Source organism: Neomonachus schauinslandi, chromosome 5 (assembly GCF_002201575.2).
Source record: "Neomonachus schauinslandi chromosome 5, ASM220157v2, whole genome shotgun sequence".
NCBI classification, from domain to species: Eukaryota; Metazoa; Chordata; class Mammalia; order Carnivora; family Phocidae; genus Neomonachus; species Neomonachus schauinslandi.
Genome location: NC_058407.1, coordinates 88,681,515 through 88,695,117, shown reverse-complemented (window position 1 = coordinate 88,695,117; position 13,603 = coordinate 88,681,515). Strand labels below are relative to the sequence as shown.

The 13,603-nt window shown below is 36.6% G+C and overlaps 1 protein-coding gene and 1 pseudogene across 1 annotated transcript in view; both read right to left on the bottom strand.

Moving 5' to 3' along the window:
* SLC15A5 (solute carrier family 15 member 5) overlaps nucleotides 1-13,603 on the bottom strand; it is a 79,603-nt gene that overhangs the window by 60,435 nt on the left and 5,565 nt on the right. The window contains exon 3 of the mRNA XM_021690457.1: nucleotides 3,922-4,091. Coding sequence (XP_021546132.1) covers nucleotides 3,922-4,091 — 170 coding nt within the window. The remainder of the gene's footprint in view (nucleotides 1-3,921; nucleotides 4,092-13,603) is intronic.
* On the bottom strand, nucleotides 7,461-7,692 carry LOC110581013 (annotated as a pseudogene).

Below are 13,603 nucleotides of genomic sequence, written 5' to 3'. Positions count from 1 at the left end.
AAAATACAACTCATTGCATCACTCTTAGTGGTATTAGTTGTAGAGAGAAATAGTAGAGACAGTGGCAGTAGTAAAAAGAAAATATATGTGAAATTAAGGTCAGAGTTAGACAAGATAGATTAATAGACTGAGCAAAGGAACGGAGTAGAAGCTCCAGAAATGCAAGTGTCTGTGTACAATGAAGTTGATATCTCAAATTATTGGGGGAAATACAGACTTATAAATAAGTTAGTTTGCATAACTTGATAGTTACATGGAAAAAAGATAAAATTGAGTTCACTCTTTTTTTTTTTTTAAGATTTTATTTATTTATTTGACAGAGAGAGACACAGCGAGAGAGGGAACACAAGCAGTGGGAGAGGGAGAGAGAGAATCTCAAGCAGACTCCATGCTGAGCATGGAGCCCGATGTGGGACTTGATCCCACAACCTGAGCCAAAATCAAGAGTCGGAGGCTTAACTGACTGAGCCAGCCAGTTGCCCCAAAACCTATTTTAATACAACTTCCAAATGGGTCAGAGATGTAAGGGTAAAAAAAAATGAAAGAATATGAATACTGAAAGAAAATATGAGTGAATATCTTTATAATCTGGGAGTAAGGAAAACTATTCCAACATAATTAAAGATCTAGATGCAATTAGGGAGAAGATTAATAAATTTTATTATAAACATAACCCCCCACCAAAAGAGACAAAACAAACAAACTTAAAAATCTTGTGTGTAGAACAAAACACAAGAATCAAAGTTAAAAGATATATGATAAATGGGGAATAATATTTGCAAATTTTATCAGAGATGAAGGGTTAACAACTACAATATAGAAAAATCTTCTAAAAATTGAAAGAAAAAGTCCACAATCCTATAGAAAAAAATGGACCAGTGTATGAACAGGTAGTTCACTGAAAGAAATACAAATTGTTCTAAGCAATGAAAAGACGTTCAACTTTTCTCATAATAAGAGAAATGCCAATTAAAACTTTTAAGGTACCATTTTCCACCCTCAAGTTGTCAAAAATCCAAAAGTTTGACAATATTACTTTGCTGGAAAGACTATGGGAAAACAGGCATTCTCATACACTTTTGGTGGAAACACAATGGTACAACCACTATGGAAGGGAATTTGCCAAAATATAGCAAAATTGTGTGTAGATTTACTTTTCGACTTAACAATCCTACTTCTAAGAATCTATCCTAAGCTAGGGGAAAAAATGCAAAGAGAGGATCACATCAGGCTATTCATTAGAATCAACTTAACACAGCAAAAGCAAAACAACTAAACCTGAATGTCCATCAATATGAGGCTAGTAAAATAAACAATGGCTCATTACCCAATAGAGAACCAGGCAGCTATAAAAAGGAATGGGGCATATTTTTATATACAATTATGAAGCAATCCCTAGGTTACATTAAATGAGAAAAGTAGGTGAGAAGAGTGAATAATATGCTATTGCTTATATAAGAAGGAGAGAAAATACATACAGGGAAACATATATACACACACACATAAACAATTTTAATATTTTCCCTTATTACATAAATTGGAAAGATAATTCTTTAAAATATGTAAATAGATGCCTAAGGGAATAGGAGAGGATATAGGAATATAAACGGACTTTGTTTTCTACATGAATTTTAGATACATGAAACTATTCCCATGACTTAAAATTAAATTTCAAAAATATGTCTAAGTATAAAGAAAAATGGAACAAATACATTTAATTGTACATAAAGTTAGTGATATAACCAGACAGAGAGAAACTATAATAAGTAACTTTAGAACATAATAATTTTGGTGTACATTCCTAGGGATTATAACATAAAGAAAAAAAAAAACCCTGCAAGGATTTTGAAACTGTTTTCAATAACCATACTGGGGATGCTAGTGTCAAAGACTACTGAGTCTTCGAGAGAAAGCAAATGTGTGGATGTATTGCTGTCATTGAGAACTGGGATTCTTGGCCTGGGAAGTTGGAGGAAAAGATCTGAGTTTGATAGGATAAGGCAAGATCATTTGGCACTGGTTTTGTTTAGGGTATTAGTATAGTCCAAAATGTATGTTATCCTAGAAAGAAAAAAAAAATAACATTTTCTAGCTTTGTGCACAGAAAAGCCCAGGAACTATGATAGACTAAGTAGCATCGAGCATCCCCATAGCCAAGATTATAGTCTCTAAATACCATTATGCATGGGAAGGAAACACCGTTTTTTTTGGAGAAAGATGATTCTAAGTTCAGGGCAGAAATGATGACCACAGAATATGTTGTTATACCAGAAAGCAAGAAAGCCACTAAAGACAACAGAGGCTTGTCTGAAGGACTCGAGTCAGACACCAACACAAAGGGAACCTCACTGCCCAAATATAGAACAATTTGAGCATCAACAACTGCAGTGGATCGAAACTTACTGAAAATTTTAAGTCCATAAATTAATAATAATAGTTTAAAAAAAATCATCCAACAGGTCACCTCTGGAAGATACTGAATCTCAACTCATTAATTTAAAGGCTAAAAAATAGAGGAAAAGAATTAAACATTTGTTTTCCTTTTCTTATATAAACCATACTTCTGTGTAACTGAGTAGTTAATGAGGAGTTATTTCTCTCTATAGGTTTACTTCAGCTAATAATGGAGGAATAAATATAGACTATCACTGCCTTGCAATCCACAGTGGAGTATGGACTTAAGCAGAAATTATCAGTGGGTGCTGATACTGTAAAAACAGATAATCAGACATCTCTCGTCTTCATTGAAGTACATAAACCATCTATGGAGGAATTATGTAAAAAAAAATCTTAATCTGATCAAGCATCCAGGTCTTTCAGATAATTAAAAGGAATTAAGAAGGAGAAACACCTGTTGCGTGACAACATGTGGATATAATCAGTGAAATCCAGACTATGAGAAATGCTCTGTGGAATGTTCAGATTTCTTTAAAAAAATGAAAAAAAAAAAACCAGAAATGAAAGAGGAATATAGATGATGTAAGGGGCATATCTGCCATTTGGAATGTATGGACCTTATTTGGATTTGATTCGAACAAAACAAAATACACAAATTTAAAAAATGGAAACAGATTTTAACAGTGAACAGATACTCAATGGTATTAAATTCTCTCTCTCTCTTTCATTGTGTGTGTGTGTGTGTATGTAATAATGACGTGTGAATATGTTTTTTAGGAAAGTATGTCATTTACACACTCGCACACAAATGAAATACTATAATATTTTTTATTTTTCATTTTTTTAAATTTAAATTTTAGTTAACATACAGTGCAATATTGGTTTCAGGAGTAGAATTCAGTGATTTATCACTTACAGACAACACCCAGTGCTCATGCCAACAAGTGCACGTTTTAATACCCATCACCCATCTAGCCCATCCCCCACCCATCTCCCTCCATCCACCCTTAGTTTCTTCTCTATCTTTGTCTAAATAGATGTTTTGTTTCCCTTCCTCCTTTTTTTTTCTTTTCCCCCTTCTCATATGTTTATCTGTTCTCTTTCTTAAATTCCACATCTGAGTGGTATGGCTGTAGGGTATTTGTCTTTCTCTGACTGCCTTATTTCACTTAGAAATGCTATAATATTTTATTATTGCTTCAAAATTACCAGGTGGGATCGGGAGAGAGTGAGTGGAGTTGATGATAGTTGAAGCTGAGCGTGCTCAGCTTCATGATTTTTTTTTACTTTTGTTTTTGTTTAAAACATCCAATTATTAAACTGTTTTGAACAAGGGAAACCTAAAAGATGTTAGAGATTGTTGATATTCTTGCAGATTTTGTTGCTTTCAAGTGTAGTAGCTAGCAAAATCCACAAATTCTGTGAGTTGAAAGAGAAGTTACAGGGCATCAAAGATGAAGATGATCAAGTAGATCAAGAAAACCATAAAAATAAAAAAAATAATGTGAAGTATGATTTACTTACATTTTTCTGGCTGATAAATCAAGTTACAGTGCATCATATGAAGAGTTATCAAAGCCATAAGTGTAGACATAAAAGGAATGAGTAAAACCAGGGCCCAGGCCCCTGAGTGCTGGATGTAAGATATTCCCAGAAAGACAACAGTTGCTTTCAGGTTCATGATCCAACAAAACCTGTGATACATAGACAGACAGAAATAAAAAGACCATTCAGTTACTTCAGAGAACAATTGCTAATTTTAATGCTTTGATATAAATGTAAGCTATGAGGTGGTGGCCTGTTAGCTGAACTAGAATTTGCGAATATTGTTTACTAGACTTCTTTTTTTAAAAAAAGTGTTGTGGAACTAGAGAAGCCATAGACAATACTTAATCAAATATGTCTAATGAATAGTACCTATAGCAGTAGTCTGGTTTGTAATTTTGGGGACATAATCTATGTCTCTCAACCTTTCATTGGGTCTAAATCCCTGCTATTAGAATCCCATTGCAGAGGAGGGGTTTTAACACTAATTTTACAAATTTATTGAGGTTAAATTAGATACAATAAAATACCTGCTTGAATATATAGTTTTATGAGTTTTGATAAATTTTTCAGTTGGGCAAACACTAATAGATCCAAATTTTAGAACACTTAACATTATCACTAAGGTTTAAAGGGCCTACCTGGTTAGATCAGGCCCACCCAGGATTCCAGGATAATCTCTTCTTTGATTAATTTAAAATCAAATTATTAGAGACATTTTTAAAAAAAGATTTTATTTATTTTAGAGAAAGAGAGAGAGAGAGGTAGAGAGAGTGTGCGAGTGGCAGAAGGAGCAGAGGGAGAGGGAGAGAAAGCCTCAAGCAGACTCCCCGCTGAGCAAGGAGGCTGAGGGGTTCCATCCTATGACCCTGACATCATGACCTGAGCCAAAAGCAAGACTCGGTTGCTTAACTGACTGAGCCACCCAGGCGCCCCTAGAGACTTTAATTATATTGCAAAATCCCTTCACTTTTGCCATATAACAACATAATCAGGGGTTGATATCCTGTTGTCTCTGCCATATTCTATTGAGAGGAGTCAAGTCACAGGTTCTGCCCAGACTCTAGGGGATGGGTCTGTCAAGAGTGTGACCACTCAGGCTCATCCTATGGCATTTCCTCTACATGTTCTAATTATTCCATTCTTCCTTCTTTCCTTCCTCCCTACCTTCCTCTCTGTCTCTCCTTCCCTCCTACCCTCTTTTCTTTCTTCATTCCTCACTCCCTCCTACCCTCCTTTCTTCCCTCCCCTCTTCTCTCCTCCCCTTCTCTTCACTTCCCTCCCCTCCCCTTCCCTCCCTTTCCATCCCTTTGCTTTCCCTTCCCTCCTCTCCTCTCCATTCCCTTTCTCTCCCCTCCCTTCCCCTTTTCCTTCCCTTCCTTTTTCTTTCTTCCTCTAAGTGAAAGAAGAAACAGAGTCAACCGGTAAGAATGGCTATGGGGAGAGGATATTGAAGGTTTGAGGAGAAAAGAAAAGGTTAGAACTCATCTAAAGGAGGAGGAGGAGAAAGATTGGATACTGGTTACTTGCTAGGTAATGCTAAGGGACCACTTGAGGTTGGTCATGAACATGGTGCCTGGCTGGCTCAGTTGCCAGAGCCTGTGGTTCTTAATCTCAGGGTGGTGAGTTCAAGTCCATGTTGGGTGTGGAGTGTACTGAAAAAAAAAAAAGTACTCTTTTTATCTGGCTTCTTTCATTTAGCATAATTAGTTTGAAATTGATCCATGTTGGGCGCCTGGGTGGCTCAGTTGGTTAAGCGATTGCCTTCGGCTCAGGTCATGATCCTGGAGTCCCGGGATCGAGTCCCGCATCGGGCTCCCTGCTTGGCAGGGAGTCTGCTTCTCCCTCTGACCCTCCCCCCTCTCATGTGCTTGCTCTCTCTCATTCTCTCTCTCTCAAATAAATAAATAAAATCTTTAAAAAAAAAAAGAAATTGATCCATGTTTTTTTTCTTTTATCAGTTCATTCCTTTATATTGCCAAATAGTATTCCATTACATAAATATACTACAATTCATCTATCTATTTATCTGTTGATGGACAGTTTTTTCAACTTATGGCTATTACAAATAATGCTCTTATGAACATTCACATACCAGTCTTCATATAGACATAGACTTTCATTTTCTTTGGGGAAAAAAACCTAGGAGTGGAATGGCTAAATGGTATAGTAGATGAATATTTAACATTTTAAGAAATTTCCAAATGGTTTTCAAGTAATTGTAACATTTTGCATCAACTGCAACCTGTGTATGAGAGTTCTAATAACTCCTTCGAATATCTCTAATACATTTTGGCCAACACTTGGTGTGATCAGTCTTTAATTTTAGCCATTTTAATAGATGTGTGTTTGTATCCTATTGTGGTTTTATTTTGCATTTCCCTAATGACTATATATCTTCTTTGGTGAAATTGCTGTTCAAAACTTTTACCACTTTAAAGCAAAACAAGGTTGTTTATTTTCTTATTATTGAATTTTAAGAGTTCTTTATATATTCTGGATGCAAGTCTTTCATCAAATATATGATTAGCAAATATTTTCTCTCAGTCTGTGTCTTGTCATTTCTTAACAGTGTCTTTTGGAGAGCATAAATTTTAAATTTTGATGAAGCCCAATTATTATTTTTTTCCCGTCTTAAGGATTATGCTTTTACTGTTGTATCTAGGAAATTTTCCCCTAACCCAAGGTCACAGAAATTTTCCATGTCTGTTTCAGAGAAGATATTTTAACATTGGAGACCTTAACCGATTCAATTGAATTCTCACAGCTGTGTTATTGCAGAGCCATGAGTAGGAACCATCTGTCCTGGTGCAGCCTCTAAGAAGAGGTCAACTTGACTATGTGTTCTTTTTATACTTCTTTCCAGGTCTAAGTTCATGACACCACCATTTCCTCATTAATATAAGCTTTAACATTTGAAATTACCTTTCACTCATCCTTCTCACCACGTTTTATATATTATTAATTATAAATATTCTTTTTTCTCTTTGGAATGGTGCTCAAAAGACATGAATTTGGGGCGTGTGGGTGGGTCAGTTGGTTAAGTGTCTGCCTTTGGCTCAGGTCATGATCCCAGAGTACATTGGGAAGCCATGTGAAGGCGATTGATCATGGGGCTGAAATGATCTTCTTTTACATGGAAAAAAGAAAGGATTATTATGTCACATCTATGCACAGGGCCTGGTAAGGAGACTGATCACGGCTACTGTAGTCTGGAGGAGAGCTAGGAGTGAACTGGAGTGGGGGTAGCAAAGTCAAGGGAGAGAGGGAAATAGGTGTGTGATGTATATTTGGAAATGAGACATGTGCTCAGCTAGCCTTGTCCCTTTGCTGTCTTATAAACATGGTTGCTCATTTTCATCCCTATAACTTTTTTTTGACTCTTATAAAAGTTCATTTAACAAAAAAGTTCAATATGAAAATGCACACGACCTGATTTTTACATTGTAGTAAAACAGGTACTATGGAGAGGAGACATGTGGAAGCAGTTGATTTCTTCTGATGAACACACCCATTGTTCATACTTGTTCCAAGGCTTCTAACATGATGATACTATTTCCTCCTATTACCACCATCCCAATATTGCTCTATGGCCCACTAGTTGCCATCTCCACACATTCATCTATCACAAGATTCACAAACAGATCAAACCCCCCACAATATTCCTTGGACATGTCTGCCACCATTTAATTTCAATGATAATTTCTTATCCATAAATTTTTTCAACTCGGGAGGGTGAGCTTTGCTCATGGTGTCTACTCAGTGAGCTCAAAGATGCCTCCTTATAATTTTTTAAAAAGATTTTATTTATTTATTTATTTATTGAGAGAGAGTGAGCACAAGCGGGGGGAGGGACAGAAGGAGAGGGAGGAGACTCCCCGATGAGCAGGGAGCCCGCCACTTGGTGTGAAATCAAGCCCGTCTGGCTTGATTCCAGGACCCTGAGATCATGACGGGAGCCTAAGGCAGATGCTTAACCGTCTGAGCCACTCACGTGCCCCCATCCCTATACCTTTTCTCACTTAACTAAAGTCCCATGTCAAGTCTCTTTTCCTTCATTCAATATTCTCTTGAATAGAAATTCTCTGAACTTCTAAAACAATCCATTCTGCAATGATTTCACTTTTGTCAGTTTTGTCTTCTCACAGATTGTAAGATCCCTGACAGCAACACCCTATTCTTTGTCTCCACAGCACATAACATGATTCTAAGCCCACAATATAGGGATAGTAAATAAGTAATTGATGAATAACATGGCATCTCATAAAAACCAAGTGATCAAAGAAGAATAGATAAAAACAAATTTTCAAAAATTGACCTAGGAAAGTCATCAGACATCAAACAGGGCCATGCTGAGGAAACTGGTTTACTATAATCCACTACCAGAAACTTGTCACAGTGCAGGCGAGACACAAAGCTAGAGTTTTGTAGGATAACTGGATGGAGTTCCTAGGCTCAGTCTTGGGTCATCCTGTTATGCTGTTGCAAGCTGCACGCTTGAGTTGTGGCTGAAGCAACTGAGAGAAGCTGGAGCTGCCGCAGTGTTACAGTTCTTTCAATCCGTAGGAAACTCTTTTTTTTAAATGTTCAATATTGCTGAGGAAATCCAAGAGGACGTTGTGTGGCTCCGCAGAACACCACATGGTGATGTAAACTAAATCGCTCTAAAGAGGGTCAAGGAAAATTACAATTATTCCAAGACTTAAATCTTGTGAAAGGTAGTTAGAAACAAAAGAATTATGGTGTTGAATAGCTATGTATAGGAAGAGATTTCACACCAAGTACTAAATGTATTTTAACAAATGCCATCCAACCTATTTGATTGTGTAATTTTCTGGAAGAATTACCTAGTACAGGCATGTTTTCTATATGTCTTCATTGATCCATGGACAGGATAAGCCATAGATAATTAAGGGTGAAATTGTGTATGTATCAACTGTAAAAAAATAAAAGAAATAAAAATCCACAGTCTTCAAACTCACCATTAAGACTCCTTTCATCTCATAGCTCACTAGCAAATTGAGTATATAAAGCACCTCTCACACAGAAAGTCAGAGAGCAAAGCACTAAAGCAAAATAAATACCAGTGATTAAGGAAAATTGAAAGCAGCAGTAAAAATATGTTTCTTTAGTCTACTTTTAAATACAGATTGAGAACTGCAAATAACTGGGATTACATATAAGTCTAATTTTGTTTGTTTGTTTGTTTGTTTTTGTGGTTCTATGGTATTGAATACAAATAAGGAAAAGAAACTTGTTGCTGCAAATCTCAGCAATCCTTTTGAGATTATTTCTTTTAAACATTCACCTTAACTTATTTAGTAATCATGATTAAAGTTGCTCAAATACTTTGTTATTTCTTAGGCTGCCCCATTTTGACATACGTGACTTATTTTCAGTGATTTTAGGGAAAATGGTTTAAATTGGTTTTTCTTAACCCAAGAAGATACCAAGAGGGAAGGCAAGCTCTCAGGCCTTCGTGGTAGTAGTGGACAATGTACAGAGTTCAGGGAGAATATTTTATTCTGCATTGAGCAATATTGAGAGAATTCACCAGGGGATTTGTGGTTCTTCAATGGGATAAAATTGAACTGTTTAGAAAAGTCAAGGAAACACTTGGATGCTGATTTCCTGGTGGATGGTGGTTGTCAATGGTTGCTTCTTTTAGCATAACCATTGACCCATTGAAGTACTTCAAAGAATACTCTGGCGGCCATGAATTTAGAGAAAGAAGAAGCAAATGAAAATTTTGCAGTTCTAGATACTTTTTATATATAATTTTTTTTTCAACACTGCAGTTAAAGAAAAGGCATTTAATAAAGGAAGAGTGTTGGTTTTGGTGAATAGATAGCACGATTAAAGTAAAAAGTATATTTTTAACTAAGAAATTTAGGAGAATGTCTCACTCTTTCTCTCTTGCTTTCCTTGCCTCTGCTTCTTTTAACTTACTCTCATTCCTTTTCTCTCTTGGGTCCTCCCCCCCATTTTTTTTTGCCAACATCCTAATCCTAACAGTTGTTCCTGTATATCATTTTCTTATTTCCTTTATTTAAGAGTTTTAGACCACTGCATGTTTACTGATGAAAATAAGTCCCTAGTCATGTACCTACCTAGTTGAAAAGCGACCAAGCAGGGCTTAAGAAAAAGAAGGAACAGTAGGGCATGTAAGAAATTTGCCTTTCTTTCTTTTTTTCCTCAATTTTCTTTGGTTTCCACAATTATATGTTGGAGAGGAATTCTGAGTGTATTTCTCCTAAGCTTACAACTTTGGCAAAAGTAAAGAAGGAGGTGTCTGTTGTTATTGGAGTGGGTAGGTAGCATTTGTTAAGCTTGGCTAGAACCCATGCAAATAGAATTTTGGAAGGTTTAGTGATTTTTTTTTTTGTTAAAGCTATTTACAGGCTATTCCTCAGTATGCAACTCAGATGATATTTTGAGTATTAATACAATTATTCCATGAACTGCTTTGATTTTGTTGGCTGAAATGTACCTTAGAAATTATGATTTTACTATTGCAGAATTAAGTAGATTCATATTTCGTTTCTCTTCTCAAGGATTAGGTAGAATTTCTCAATCAGATAGATTTCTAAGTATGGTGAAAAATAGCTATGAACCATCAAAACTTTTCAAAGTTGCCTAGCATCCAGTATGTGCACTCAAACAATGTTCACTTCCATTTCTTTTCAATGTTATCTCTAGACCACCTTAGTATCTCCTTTCCTTATATCTCGAATTGTTTTCAAAATTCTGAAGCACTTGATAAAAGTGGTATACATTTCCCAGCTATGCTTCCAGGAAATTCTGATCTTGGAAGTTGTGGGTGGGGTCTAGGAAACATTTTAAAATAAAACCCTTAAGTGATTCTCAAAATCAGACAACTGCTTGAGAGTAGTAGTTCTTAAACCCGACTACTTAGGCAGCTAAAAAAAAAAAAAAAAATTCCTGGTCTCTGGATTTTCCCTCAAACCAATATATATGGAACCTTTGATGCCAAGGCCCAGGAATCAGTATTTTTAAGAGTCCTCAGGTGGCCTTTATGTCCATCTAAGATTGAGAATCGCTGCTTTCAAGCAACACTCAAGTGAATATTAAAACAGCTTCTGAAGAAACATTCCGTGGGATACTAAATTTTTACCTTTAGTGTTTCCTTAAGAAAAAGCTATTAAATTCAAGTAAGTATTAACATCAGAATATTTTAGTGTGAGACAAATATTATGTAGAGTCAATCTGAGTACCAGATATTCAAAATTTCTGGGATAGAATAAGTTAGTCTCCAGATTTTTTTCAAGAACTCTACCAATATTCTATTTGGACTTTTAAATCATGTATAATTCACTCTGGTAACTAGTTAGGAACAGACTATGATATGCAGATTGGATGCAAATTACCAGGTGAAGTAAGTAGAGAAATGTGGAAGCAAGATTTGAAGTTAATTGCAGTAGAATTTAAAATTATGGTTATAGACAGACTTAATTATCCACCTTTCTTTTTGTTTCTAGAAAAGATACTGCACAGGTGTATTTACCTAGATGATCTCCAGTGTGGTGACTCTTAATTACACACCTCAGATTTTGGAAAATGCTGGAAGAGCCAGGTTCTAATCTAGATAATGGCACAAGGATGTTGGAAGATTATTATGCCTCTTGATTTTAGGGAGTTTAGCTTTATTCTTTCAATAAGGTGCATAGTTGAGGAAGATCCAGTACCAGATGGTAATGTTGGCTGGAAGTGGTTTTCTCACCTACATTTGGCAGCTCTACTCGGAAGTGGTGCTTTCAATGTTCAAGACTTCCAGTCTATACTATTCAACATAATCACTGGGAAGCTTTAGGTGGTATAGATGCAATGACACATCTCATTAAAGGTCCTGTAACTAGGAACATCTGACATCTGTGCTGAAAATAGAACTGGATGCAGCCTTCAAGCGGTACAGATTCAAGTGGTATGCTGTTTTTTAAAGACACTACTGAAATTCATTATATTAACCAAGCTTGTAATTTCTAGAGGCATTTTTGACATGGAGAAATAGATTTTAAATTGAGGCACTGCCCATTTAAAGATGGCCTCCTCTTAAATGTGTTCCCTCTTGCCCAGAATTTAGAAAATGATTTTAGCTGATTTGTCCTTTAATAACAATAGCTACCCTAATTTGAATACCTATGATGTGCTAGGATACTTTATATATAAGCTCTAAACCACCGTCCAGTGTATTCCCATTTTGTGGACGAGGGACTGGTGCCCAGAGAGGTTAAGGAACTTGCCGAAAAGTAGAAAACTCCTGTGACAGAGTCAGGATCCTTTCAGCCTTCTGGCTGCCCGGTAGGGTCTCTGTCCATCTTGCCACCCACACTGCAGTATGTATAGCAATAGAGTTAATATTCTTTTCCATAAATTACAAAAAGCAGTTGCCCATAGAAGTTTCCCTGTAGCCTGGTACTATAAACTTAACCTCTCCCCCACCCCACCAAAAATGGGAACAACCAGATCAGCCTCCAAGATGCTTACCATCCTTTAGCACATGAAAGAGTAAGACCTTGAGTCCTCATGCACATTTCTAGATGCTTTTTTTTTTTTTTAAAAGATTCCATTTATTTATTTGAGAGACAAAAAGCACAAGCAGATGGAGGGGCAGAGGGAGAAGCAGACTCCCCAGTGATCAGGGAACCCAATGTGGGGTTCCATGGGGCTCAATCCCAGGACCCTGGGATCATGGTCTGAGCTGAAAGCAGATGCTTAACCAACTGAGCCACTCAGGCGCCCTACATTTCTAGGTGCTTTAACGTTAGGTCTTAAAAATTCTCCATGATTCTTTTCTTTTTTTAAAGATTTATTTATTTATTTTTAGGGAGAGAGAGAGAGAGGAGAAAGCACACAAGCGTGTTGGGGAGGGGCAGAGGGAGAGGGAGAGAGAGAATCTCAACAGACTCCCCACTGAGCAGGGAGCTGATGTGGGTTAGATCTCTTGACCCTGAGATCATGACCTGAGCTGAAAACCAAGAGTTAGATGTTCAACCAACTGAGCCATCCAGGCACCCCTGCATGATTCTTTTTATTAGAGATTTTAGTGAAATTAGGAAGTAATAAGACACATTGAAATGTGTTCATCCTAAATTTGGCCTGGCTCCTCACTGCTGCAGAAATTCATTTTCACCCCACTCCCCATCCCCCCTTTAAAGGCCTAAAGTACAAACCCATTGGGAGTCCCCCCCTTTCCCAAAGGAAATATTTCATTCATATAATGTCTCCTTTGTAATCAACACTGAGAAATGTCACTTTGATTAAACACAACTCTGAATGACTAAGACCACAGTACAATAAATTCTCCAGAGCTATCTTTCAGAACAACTGATTGCTCTCCAGTCTTAATCCTCCAGAGTCTTATGTATCAAAATGATGTTGCTAATTAAGGATTAAAACCTCCGAATAGAATAAAAAAGAAGGATTTTTCTTTCTCCTTTGGGCAGGTCAAGGAGGCAGAATTTGCTATAAGGAAGTAAAGAGTCCCTTCCACCTTTGGTAAAACTGCATTATTTTCTGACATTTGGACTGAATTCAAAATAGGCCTGAGTGCTTTGTAATATTAACATAATTGGAAGGGGGGGAGAAAGAAGAAAGAAAGAAAGAAAGAAAGAAAGAAAGAAAGAAAGAAAGAAAGAAAGAA